The sequence below is a fragment of the Ochotona princeps genome, chromosome 15 (assembly GCF_030435755.1).
Source record: "Ochotona princeps isolate mOchPri1 chromosome 15, mOchPri1.hap1, whole genome shotgun sequence".
NCBI classification, from domain to species: domain Eukaryota; kingdom Metazoa; phylum Chordata; class Mammalia; order Lagomorpha; family Ochotonidae; genus Ochotona; species Ochotona princeps.
This window is the reverse complement of record NC_080846.1, coordinates 52,330,114-52,341,760: the sequence shown is the minus strand read 5'-3', so window position 1 is coordinate 52,341,760 and position 11,647 is coordinate 52,330,114. Positions and strand designations below refer to the sequence as shown.

The 11,647-nt window shown below is 50.7% G+C and overlaps 1 protein-coding gene across 1 annotated transcript in view; it reads left to right on the top strand.

Annotated features, from left to right (window-relative positions):
• Positions 1–1,068: 1,068 nt before the first annotated feature.
• SLC4A8 (solute carrier family 4 member 8) overlaps positions 1,069–11,647 on the top strand; it is a 74,907-nt gene continuing 64,328 nt past the window's right edge. The window contains exon 1 of the mRNA XM_058673076.1: positions 1,069–1,281. Coding sequence (XP_058529059.1) covers positions 1,237–1,281 — 45 coding nt within the window. The 5' untranslated portion in view covers positions 1,069–1,236. The remainder of the gene's footprint in view (positions 1,282–11,647) is intronic.

Below are 11,647 nucleotides of genomic sequence, written 5' to 3'. Positions count from 1 at the left end.
CTCTGACCATTGTGGCCACTTGGAGAGAATCATCAGACAGAAGATCTTCTTCTCTGGTTCTCCTCCTCTCTGTATATCTGACTTTGCAATAAAAATAAATAAATCTTGAAAAAAAAAAATCAGTGCCTTCAGATACTTGCGTGGCCACAGCCGGGTATTCACTGTTAAGAAAGGTACAAGGATTCAGGGAGGAGAGCCAAAGGATGGTAAACATTAGGAACGAGGGAATTAGCGATGAGATGGACAGGGAGTGTGGCTATAAACTCTAAAAATTTGGTTCTGTTCAGGGACGCTGACGTTTGGCCTTGGTATTTACCCATCTCATGGCCAAGGCCAGCAACAGCATGTGGGAAGCAGAACTTGCACAGGTGATAAAGTGTCCCTACAGGAATGAGCTGCCTGGATACCCTCTCTGAGAGGGGCTGGCTGGCTGTCCTTGAGCCACCTTTTCTGCGGTTGTATGCGGCTAAGCAATACTTTCTAACTTGGCCCTGGCCAGCGGTTCTGTGGACCAACCGTGACCAGCTTTCAGCCATTTTTCTGGAAAAGTTGAAAGTGCTTGGGTGCAGTTACTTCCACCGGTCCTCGGGAGCTGGAGTCTAGCTGCGGAGGAGTCAGGTGGCGGAGCCGCCAAGCCACAGCTTGCAGGCAGCTCCTGGATGCTCTTTCTTCTGGTGGCCGGCTCGGGGCTTTACCAAGGCCCTCCCTGGCTCCCTCCGTCCCCACTGGCTTCCCACTCAAGAGGGACGCTGCCTCCCTCTCCCTCGCCCAGAACTTCAAAGCTCTTCTTCCAAGGATTACAATGAAAAGAGGCGACACCCAACACCTTCCGCAGCTTGCAAGCGTCAGGTGCAGCCGCCAGCAGCAGCAGCATCCAGAGCTTCCCGGGGCCAGCCAGAGGCGACCAAGGACCTTCCAGCCCTGAGGCCCCTGAGGGGAGGGAGGCGGTTTCCACGGCAACCGGGCCCGGGGCGGTAGCTCCGCCCCCATCGCCTGTGGTAACCCGGGGTACCGCCGGACGGCGTCCTCCGGTGCTCCGCGCCCTGATTGGCTGCCCGGGCTGCTCACTGGCTGCGGCGGACGCCTGGCGGGCCCGTGGCGATGGAGTCGGCGGCGGTCGAGGGGTGACCGCGGGCTCCGGGACACGGGGGTCGCCGTCCGGGTGATCCGCTCACACCCGAAGCGAGTGCGCCGCGGGCCGCTCGGCCTGGGGCGGCTGGCGAGCTCGGCGCCGCCATGCCGGCCGGCAGCAGCGAGGCGGACGGCGTCCTCAGCTATCAGGTAGGGCCCCGCCTCCCGCCCCTCCCCGGGGTTCGGCCTCCCGGTCCTCGGGCCCACCCCTCCTTGCTTCAGCCCCGGAGCCGGGGCTTGCCGGGCCACTCCCTGAAGGCGACCCGGGAGGGCCGGTCCGGGGGTGGGGGGCGCAGTGAGAGGGTGACCTTGGGCCGAACCGGGAGCCTGCTCCGTCTGTGCCGCATCCCTGGGCGCCGCCGAGCTGCCCTGAGGGCCGGCGGGCGGTGACCTCGTCCTTCCCGGCTCTTAACCTGCCGGGAGAGGCCACCATGCATACCCGGAACGCGGGGACCAAAGAAAGGGTAGCCAGGGACCTCGCTGTGGAGGGGGCAGATCTGGTCTTTGTTTTGTTTTGTTTTGATTTTCCCCTGGGGGCTTCCACAGAGGAGCAAGTGCCGGGAAGGCTGCTGAGGCTGGGACTCCCATTGCCCCAGTGAATGGAGACCAGGACAGGTGCCAGGGAGAGGAGCGCGAATGGGGCAGGAACAGGTGTTTATTTAGGGAGTGGGAGAGTCAGATTTCAGTAATTGGTAGGTAACGCAAGGGGGAGGGGAGGGGATGGCCAATGGCAGGAAGCACAAGGGACCAACACAAACAGTAGGTTCTCTCATCTGAGGTCAGCCCTCCTGCAGAAGGGGTGGCCTGGTGCTGGTGGCTGGCCCCTGGGAACCTCACGTTTCCCAGTCTGCTAAAATAGGAATGATAGGTAGGATTCGCTTTGCTCCCCCTGCAGAGATGCTTGGAGGACCACAGAGCTTGCGTCTGTGACTGGTCATTTTTTGCAAAAGCACCATTCTTGTGTGTTGGTGATTGGGGTCAAATTCTCTCACTCTGTGCCCCCTTCCCTGTGCTGTGGAGATGGTGGGATTGCTGTCCTGGAAAGAGGGGCTTGCAGGAAGGGTGGGGGGAGTCGAGGCTGAGGTAGAGGCTAGGAAAGGGACGATGGACTGGTTCAGGGAGGATGACAGGTTTTGGAAACAAATACCAAGTTGACGTCATCCATGGTTTCCAGGAGGCAGGGAAGACTTGCAGAGTTTGTAACAAAGTGGGCATCGGATGCCAATTTCTTTCCTTTTCTTCTTGTTCATGGTTTGTTACTGGGTCTGTTCTGTAAGGACACCTTTTCTTTGCTCAGTCGAAAAGGAAGCGATAGTCAAGCTTTTATTATTGCCTTCACTTAAAAGGCAGAGAGTAGGAGAGCTAGGTAGTCTCCCTTAGTGGGCCCATTCCCCAAAATGCTCACAAAACCCTGGTCTGGGCTGGGTTGGGCTGGGCCAGTCCAAAGCCAGAAGGTGAGAAAACTCCGTCTGGGCCTCCTAAGTGGGTGGCAGGCACCTATGTTGTGGGCCAGCACCTGCTGCCTCCCAGGGTGCAGGATTCTGGAAGTCCAGATCTGAACCCAGGCACTCTGACACGGGACGTCCACAGCAAGCAGCACAGCGCACGGCCACCCTGGCGTCTCAGATCTTAGACGGTCTTCCTGGATCTAATGCTGTCAAGGCCTGCTGTGTGTGCTTCCCCTGGGATTCGGTGCTTGGCAACAGTTGGCAGCATTCTTGCCTTCCTGAAGCTTCCCGTCTAGTGGGAAGAGAGAAGGAAGAACCAGTTTTTTAAATTATATAATCACCCAGTCATAAATGGAGACGTGCTTTGAAAGAAAGAGAACCAGTTCTATGTGTGTATAAGCACTGGTTGCAGCTTTGCTGTCGGATCAGAGGTTTTGCTGAGGAGGAACATTTTGGCAGAGGTCTAAAGGATGACTAAATGCCCACAGAGGGAGAAGGGAGATGGAAGGGCTGTGGAAACGGCAGAGTCAGAAGTGCTGCGGCAGGACAGGGCACGTCTGGCTGCAGGACCTGAAGGCCGGCCATGCCACTGGAGCCCACACCGAGGATTCTGGTTGTTCCAGGAAACAACAGGGACGCCATTGGAGGGGGTTAAACAGGAAAGGGAAATGGGACAGGAGATGGAGGGTGCAAGACAGCATGGATGAGATCACCAGCAGATTTGCCCTCTCGAAGCTTTCCTTGGGGCTGGCATTGTGGGTCAGTAGGTGAAGCTGCTGCCTACAACACCAGCATCTCATATGGGTGCCGGTTCAAGTCTCACCTGCTCCACTTCCAACCCGTCTCCTTGCCAATGCACCTGGAAAAGCAGTGGAAGAGGACCCGAGTGCTTGGGCCTCTACCACCCAGGTGGGAGACACTGAGTTCCTGCTGGCTCTGGCTGTGGCCCAGACCCAGCAAGCCATTGTGTCATTTGGGGAGTGAGCCAGCAAGATCTCTGTCCTTTCCTCCCTGCCTCTGCAACTTTCCCTGTTTGTGGTAGAGAGAACCGGCTGGAACAAATGAGGAGACCATGTGCTTAACATGCAGAAAGTATGCAGGCTGTGTTCCTGAGAACAGTAAGACCTGCAGGCTTCCAATAGAGTTCTGGGGAATTAATCATTTCTGAGTGTTCCTGGGGCAGGAGAGATAATAATTGCTTGCTTGACATGCAGTTGGTGAAACTTTGATGGGTGACGGGGTGAGGCGAGTCCCAATGGAAGCAGCCAGAACTCATGAAGGCTGTAGTCAGGCAAGGAGCAGATGGGCACTTGAGCTTTAGGAAAGAAAAAAGAATGAGGGGAAAACAGGAATGACCTACAGGAGGTGCAGTCACCTGCAGGGCACTGCTGGTTGAGCCTCTGTGCGCCAGCTAAGCTGGGCAGAGGGGAGAAGGACCTTGCAAAGTGAGTAGATTGTATTTGGTGTACACACAGAGGTTCTAGATTCACATCTAAATATCCTGAAGCTATGCCATATTCTGCCCTAGCCTTCTAACAGTTCCCTCTGCTTTATTTCTCTTCTCCCTTCTAAGAATTTATGATTACTTTTACCTTAAAAATTATGTGTTTGAGAGAGGTCAATGGAGGGAGACTTCATACCCAGTGGTTCCTTCCCCGGAAACAGCTGGAGGTCTCAGGCTGGAAGCCAAGGACTCTATCTAGGATCTCCCATGTGGGGGCAAAGAACCCAACTGCTTGAGGCATCACCTGCTGTTCCTCAGAGCCTATCATAGCAGGAGCCAGGAGCCAGAAGTAGGTGTGGAACATAGAACTTCTGAAATGGGCCATAGAACGTGTTAACTGCTAGCCTGGACAACTGTCCTTTGTTTTCTTTCATAGGCCCCGCATATGGCTCACACATGGCAGCCTGTGGGAGCTTTTAAAAACACAGATCAGAATGGGCGTTGTGGTGCCAACCCAGGTGGCAGCGCCTGGGATCAAGTCCCACCTCTGCTCTCAATGCAGCTTCCTGCCTATGCCTTTCTGGGAGGCAGCAGAGGATGGCCCAAGTACTTGGGTTCCTGCCACCCATGTAGGCAACCCGGATAGGATTCCTGGCTTCTGGGTTTCCCTGGTCTAGACTGGGCTGCTGCCGGCATTTGGGGAGTAAGCAGACAGATGAAAGATCCTTCTGTACTCCTCTGTCTTTCAAATAAATAAACATAAATAAACTTAAGAAAGAAGAGGCTGGGATTGTGGTTAATAAGGTCAACCATGGGTTAGCAGTAGATAAAAAGCTGCTGTTATGACACCACTGGTCCCAGTGGCTTCACTTTTGATCCTGTTCCTGTGAATGAAGTGTGTGTGGATGAGGGGTGCGGGGAGGAGGACAGGGTGGGACTTTGGTGCAGCAGAGAAGTCACCACTTGGGAAACCATATCAAAGTGCTGGGCCTAGTCACAGTTGCTCTGTTTCCAAATCGGCTTCCTGCTAACGCACCTGGGGAGCCATGGAGGCTGGCTCACATGCTCGAGTCCCTGCTGCCCCTGTGAGAGATCTGGATGGAGCTCCTGGCTACTGGCTGTGGCCTACCTTGGCTCTGGCTATCACCGCTGTTTGGGGAGTAAAGTGGGTCTCTTTGCTTTTCAGATAAAATGAAAATCTTAAAAAAACAGCCAACAAACAAGTGCATCAGATTAATGTCATAGCCTGTCTTCCTTGCATGTTTGAAAATAAAATTCAAGCGGGCCCAATGCAATGGCCTAGCAGCTAAAGTCCTCGCCCTGAAAGCGTTGGGATTCCATATGGGTGCTGGTTCTAATCCCGGCAGCTCCACTTCCCACCCAGCTTCCTGCTTGTGGCCTGGGAAAACAGTCAAAGATGGCCCAAAACTTTGGGACCCTGCACCCACGTGGGAGACTTGGAAGAGCTCCTGGCTCCTGGCTTCGGATTGGCTCAGCTCCAGCCATTGCAGCCGCTTGGGGAGTGAATCATCAGATGGAAGATCTCTCTGTCTCTCCTCCTCTCTGTATATCTGACCTCCCCCCTCCCCACATCCACTCCTTCGTATGGTCCTGTTTTCTTTTCTGAATATCAAAATAGCTAAAGCCTTCTGTTTTAATTTTCTTACCTTCTCACATAGAAGTTCCATGAGGATTAGGGACCAAGCTCAAAATCTTGTCTGTCACAGTGTGGTCTTCTAGAAGCCACATTCAGAGTCAAGGTGCCCAGAGCAGCCGATGCTCGTGCTTGATGGCACGAGGCGCTGCCTTCACAGCTGCTCTGCCCTTGCTCAGGTGTGGCCGCTGGACAGTCCCCACCCATCCTCTCCACCTCAAGTACGCTGTTTTGACCTTCAGAGGCTGAGACGGCATGGAGTTCTGTCAACATTCATCACTCCGTCTCGGCAGCTCACAGCATCTCCCAGGTTCAGTCATTTCTCCCACTCCTGTCTTGTGGGCTGTCCACGTCTGTCTCCAGGTCGCTTGTGTTGTTACTGGTGAGCTGACATGTTACCTCCCCCTGCCGAGTGCTGTGCTGTTTGCTGTGCAGCATTCCACTTGTAGATGTTGCAAATGCATCTTGAGGAAACCGAGACTTACAGGGGCTAAGTAGTGTCTTCCAAGTGGCAGAGCTGTCCGTGGCTCAGCTGGACCGCCTCTCTCCGGAGGACATGCCCTTCATCATGTGCGTTGCAGCAGCCATGTCTTTGGCATCTCAGTCTGTGCCCGGCAAGGTGCACCAAGGCTATGTTAGACTGGAAAGAGACCCCACTGAGTGAGGCCAGCTAGGGAGCTGGAGGTGTCATTTTGGCTGAGCTAATGACCTCTGGAGGTGGTTATTTAAATTTGAAGTCCGTGAACTCTAAGGGAGAGAGCAGCCCTAGGGAACTAAGCTCAGGCGGTTGTCAGGGGAGTGCTGTACTTTAGACTGGAGCTTGGAACCCCTTGAAGCTTCACGATTTTCTCAGTCAGCACTTTGAGAACCAAGCAGAAGGAAATGCTGGCGGAGAGGTTGGAGAGACTGACATGCTGTGACTCTGAGCCAAGCAGTTCTGGGAACTAAAGAGCAGTTCAGGGAGCTGCAAGGGGCAGAGGGGAGAAAAGTGAACGTGGGAAATTTCCAAGGCCTTTTGTAAGCACCCCAAATGGAAACTTTGTTGAAATCTCCAGCTCTGGTGCCTGGTGACTGGGACCTGCTGGAGTTCAGCACGTACTTACTGAGTGAATCAGTGACTGACTTGTAGAGAAAGAACAACCTCTGAGGGTCATGGTCCATGAATATCTGTGCGATGTTAGGGAGAAGAAGTAATAACCAGACACAGCAGGATGTGACCCACCGTCTGCCACCCCCTCCCAGTTGGCACACAGCAGGTGTTCTTGGGAGGACTGGGGAGTTTAGGGCATTCTCTTCCTCTGGCCCCACCGGCTATTCTCGGGAGCAAGACTTGGTGGGCAGTGCGTGCTGCAAATTTACTTCCTTCCTGTCCTGGAGATAATGGATGTAGTTTATGGCTTGCCTTGGCAGGTCACAGTAGCCATCCAGGTGCAGGAAAGCTACTGTATTTGTTCTGAGGGTGCTGCTAGGTAACAGCAACAATTCCTAGGCAATGGGTTGTTTCCCATAATGCAGTAGCAAGTTTATTCTGGTGTTGATAGTTAAGAAGTCATAATGTATGTACAGTACTAGCCTTTATTGTCTCAGTCGCACATTGACCACAGGTTTACTGGCTGACACGGTGCACATTTGGCATCCGACCATCGCAAGTGCCATTCAGGCCTCACTGCGCTAAAATGTTGACAGGGCTGTGTCCTTCTGGAGGGTTGCTTTGGCTTTCCATCTTTTAGGGACTGCCTCCATCGCTTGACCCATGATTCCCTGCCTCCATCCTTTCTTCTCTCCTCATGGCCAGAAACTTAGTGTGTCGTAGCTAACTTAGCATCTCCGGTTCTTGCTTGTGTCCTTATATGTCTCTCTCTGTCCCTGCTCTTCTGCCTATCTCTTCCATTTCTAAGGCTCCTTGCGATTACAGAGATTGCATGGTGTTGACATAATCCAGGATAATCTCTTTATTGTAAGGTAACGGAAGAGCAAGCTTATTTCCTTCTGCAACCTTAATGCCCCTTTGCCCTTCAAGGAACTACTCACAAATTCTAGGGATGGGATGTGTACTGCTTTGGGGGAGTGCTGTTCTCTCTAGCACACTGTACTAATCAGTCATCTGCACTGCTCCACACAGTGTTCAGTGGCACTGTAGGCCCCGAGCAGGCTGCTGCCAGGTCAGCATGGCAGGCTCCTGGGCACTCAGGAGCTCAAGACTGCTGAGCAGGGTCAGTGTGGGGCAATGGCACAGGTTCTCATGGAGCCTGCCTTTCCGCTGTGGAGTGTCTACACTCAGGGAGCGACTGGGGGCATTAGAAAGTTGGGGAGCCCTGGGTCAGGTTCAGAGGCTCTGCTGGATGCAGAGGAAGACGGAAATGAGTGAGGAGATGGAACATGAGGGTTCCGGAACACTAAGGATCGAAGAAAGTGCTGATAGGAGTCTTGGGCTGTTTTCACCGTGGGTATTAATCCATGGTGACGTGACCCGAGTCCTCCACAATTGCCTGGTTCTTTGATTTTGCAGTGTTAGCACATGGTGTGAGCAGCGGCACAGACAGGTTTCAGTTTGAAGTCTTCCCTTGAGTGCTTGTAAGAGTGTGCCAACCCTTAAGACTCTTTTGAGGGTATGCGGAGCACAATGTTAGGTATGCAGCAAATGCTCACTAAGTATTTGCCGATACTGTTGTACTAGTTGTATTGGCTTATATTTGCTGCTTAAAAGCCCAGCACATCATCTCTGTATTTGCTGATTTAAAAGTGGTTTGATGGGGCGGGCATTCAGCCTGGTGGTTAAGCTTAAGTAATGAGCCCTTGCCACGCCTGGGGGAGACCTGGATTCAGTTGCTAGCTGTTGGCCGGCCCTGTCCTTGCTGTTGGGGCTTCTGGGAGCTTGAACCAGTGATGGGAGTGCTCTCTCTCTCCTGTTTATCAAATAAAGAAGTAATTAAAAAAACAACAACCTGTGCTCAAAAAATGATTGACTATGCCAGAACTCAGTACTAATGGTTTTGGTTCTGATGAGGACGAAGGCGTGGGGGAAAAGGGAGGTTTTATATAAAATCTCTCTGAAAACATTGGATCTCTAGGGAAATGAACGCAAGGTATCTTCGAGGTAAAACGTCAGAAACCTACTGCTAGAAAAGAGATGGGATTGAGCTGTGCAGGTGCACATTCCGACAGGTCCGGAGTGGAACTGCAGGAGAGGTGTGTGGGAGAGGGCTCAGGGTGTGCTGTCCACTCCGCGCAGCTGTGGCTGCCTCCAGGGCCTGGAGCCCGTAGGGAGGACAGAGCTGCCCCTGCCTCTTCATTTGGTCATTCACAGGAGAATCTGACTGGCTACTCAGCCAGAGTTCATTCATTTTTCAAGGTTCAAAATACTACTTTCCTCAAGGCTTATCTTGCAATTTCAGTGTCTGATGTGCCTTGATTCACTATGTCTAACTTGACCTTGTGAAGTAGGTGCCCCACGTCAGTGTGCGTTTAGTGGGTCCTTGTCAGCAAGACAGGAGGAAGCACCGAAAAGAGGATACTTAGAAATAGCACGTTTTCTCTGCGTTTCCCTTTTCGTCTCTTTCCTCCTAGCTGTCTTTTCCTTTTTCTTTTTAGATTATATAATGTGATTCTCATGATTCAAATCTTTGAGTCACAAGCCTTTTCAGATGAATTTTATGCACGCTGCTAGAAAATGCACATTCGCATATGTTACCACAGATCCTTGAATGTCACCTGCAGGTCCCCTAGAACTCCGCAGAACCCAGGGTGAGAAGCCCTCTGCACCAGAGCAAGTACTAGCCAACAAGCGAGGACTCGGCGGCAGACCCAGATCAAGGAAGCCTAGCGTTCCTTTATTTTCATTTTTAATGATTTCAAACAGACTTTGCATATGCTAGAAATGTATGGAGCCTTTCCAGCAAAGCAGACAGATTTGCAGAATGAATCATCGTGTACCCGTAGCTCGGCTTCAGAACTGAACACGTCATCTTGTTCCATCTGTGTCTCCATTCATCCGCCAGATCCCAGACATCTTAACCATTTTATCACAACTTCAGTGTGTCACTCAGGATTAAAAGCCTTTTAAAAATAACGTTAACTGCTATATCACAAGATTATCCAGCTTTTAAAAGTAACAATTATCCCTTAATAGAACCAAACATCCCTTCAGTTGCTTAAATTTCTGTGCCATATAATTCTTCTTCTATGTGAATGCTTGGTTTATTTGAACCAGGATCCAAGTAAGAACCATACAGTCGCTTTTTTTTTTCAAGCCATACTTTTTCAGTGTTTTGACTATGACTCCCCCTACCCAATTCCCCTGCCTTTTTTTTTTTTTTTTTGAAAAACAAAGAAAATACAGTTTTTCGGAGGTGTGGGCTTTCGTTGCCAAGCTAAAAGAAAGAGACTAATGAAGAAGCCAGTTTGCCAGCTGAATATTTTTGATGCTCAATCTCGCTTGCTCTTTCTGTGTGGCTTGCTTTATTGGTGGAGTCAGCCCGCATTTGGAATCCCACCATGCTCTGCACTGTGTCAGGTGTCTGAGGACATAACCAGGTCTTGTGATTGGTGGAGCCCTTGCTGTAAAAACCAGTGGGAAAGCCAACGTGAGTGATTCTTCATATGTATAATAACACATACTCAACATATGGTTTTATGAGAAAATAATAAATATCGAATAAAAAGTTCACAAAACTATGCATTCGTTGACTTTTATTCATGATGTGTTGAGTGCAAGATAAGTAGTCTATGCATGAAACTCAGTTACCTGCCTTCCTGGGACTTAAGACAAATGGAAGCTACTGACACTGGTAAGCTGCTGCGCTGGGCTGTGGCAGAACGCAGGGTGGCACATACGTGGTTGCTGCTGTCAGCAGCTGCATGATCTAGAAGGTAAACAAATACTGAATAAATCTGAACGAAGCCAGATTATTTTCCACTTAAAGCTTATTTCTTAGAAAGCATGTCAGAACATAGCTGGGTGTGCTCCATCCTGTTGTAGTGACTCCAAGTCCCTAAGGAGGAGAGGAGCACACAGCTGTCAGAGGGGCAAGCGGCCATTTTGCATAACAGCGTTTTCTAAATGTGGAAAAAAAAAGATTCCCATTGTGATTTTTACATATGCAATTTTCAGTTTCATTTGTAAACATTTCAGTATGTATCCCTGAAGGATGATTCCTTAAAAATTAAATATATCACCTAAAGGGAAAACGAATTTTTAAGTATCCTGAAAGTTCTAGTTAGTATTCAAATTTACAGTTGTCATATAGGTTTCATATGTGTATATACATACATATATACATAAATCCTTTGTATGTGTTAGTGTGTGTATACATACACTTTATTTGTTTAGAACAGATTTATGTTCACAGTGAGACTGAATGGCAGGTACAGAGGTTTCCCTCCTACTGCTAAGCCTACACCTGCACTGTCTCTCCCGTTGTGAGCGTCGAATGGTCCTAGCCATTGGAGAATAGGCATTCACTCACCACTGTGATGCCCAGGTGTGGGTGAGGGGCGGCCTAGGATGAGGCTGAGAAGGAGAAGGCAGCTCCGTGCCGGCCAGCAGGGACAGATCCACCAAGGTCGAAGGGAGCCTGTAACACCTTAGAAGGCACATTTCTTTTGTCCCCCAAATCCCACCTCCACAGCCCCCTAATAAAAACAACCCCTCACATCTGCTGGGCGCGTCTTCCCTGGCCTGCTGTCTATACCGGACCAGGAACCTTGCCTGGGAGCGTTCCCAATAAAGCTTCTTTTAAGCTGAGCTCTGTTCTGTGTGGATTTCTGGTTCTGAACATGAATTCCAACCTTACAATCATTATCACCCAACATTCACAGTTTGCATCCGGGTTCACTTTTGGTGTTGGTCGTGGTCAAAAGTATCTTGACATATGAATATTAATATGAGTATTTTAACTGCCCTGGAAAATTCCCCTTCACCCCCTGCTGATGGTTTTACTGTCTCCTTAGATTTGTCTTCCAGAATGCTAT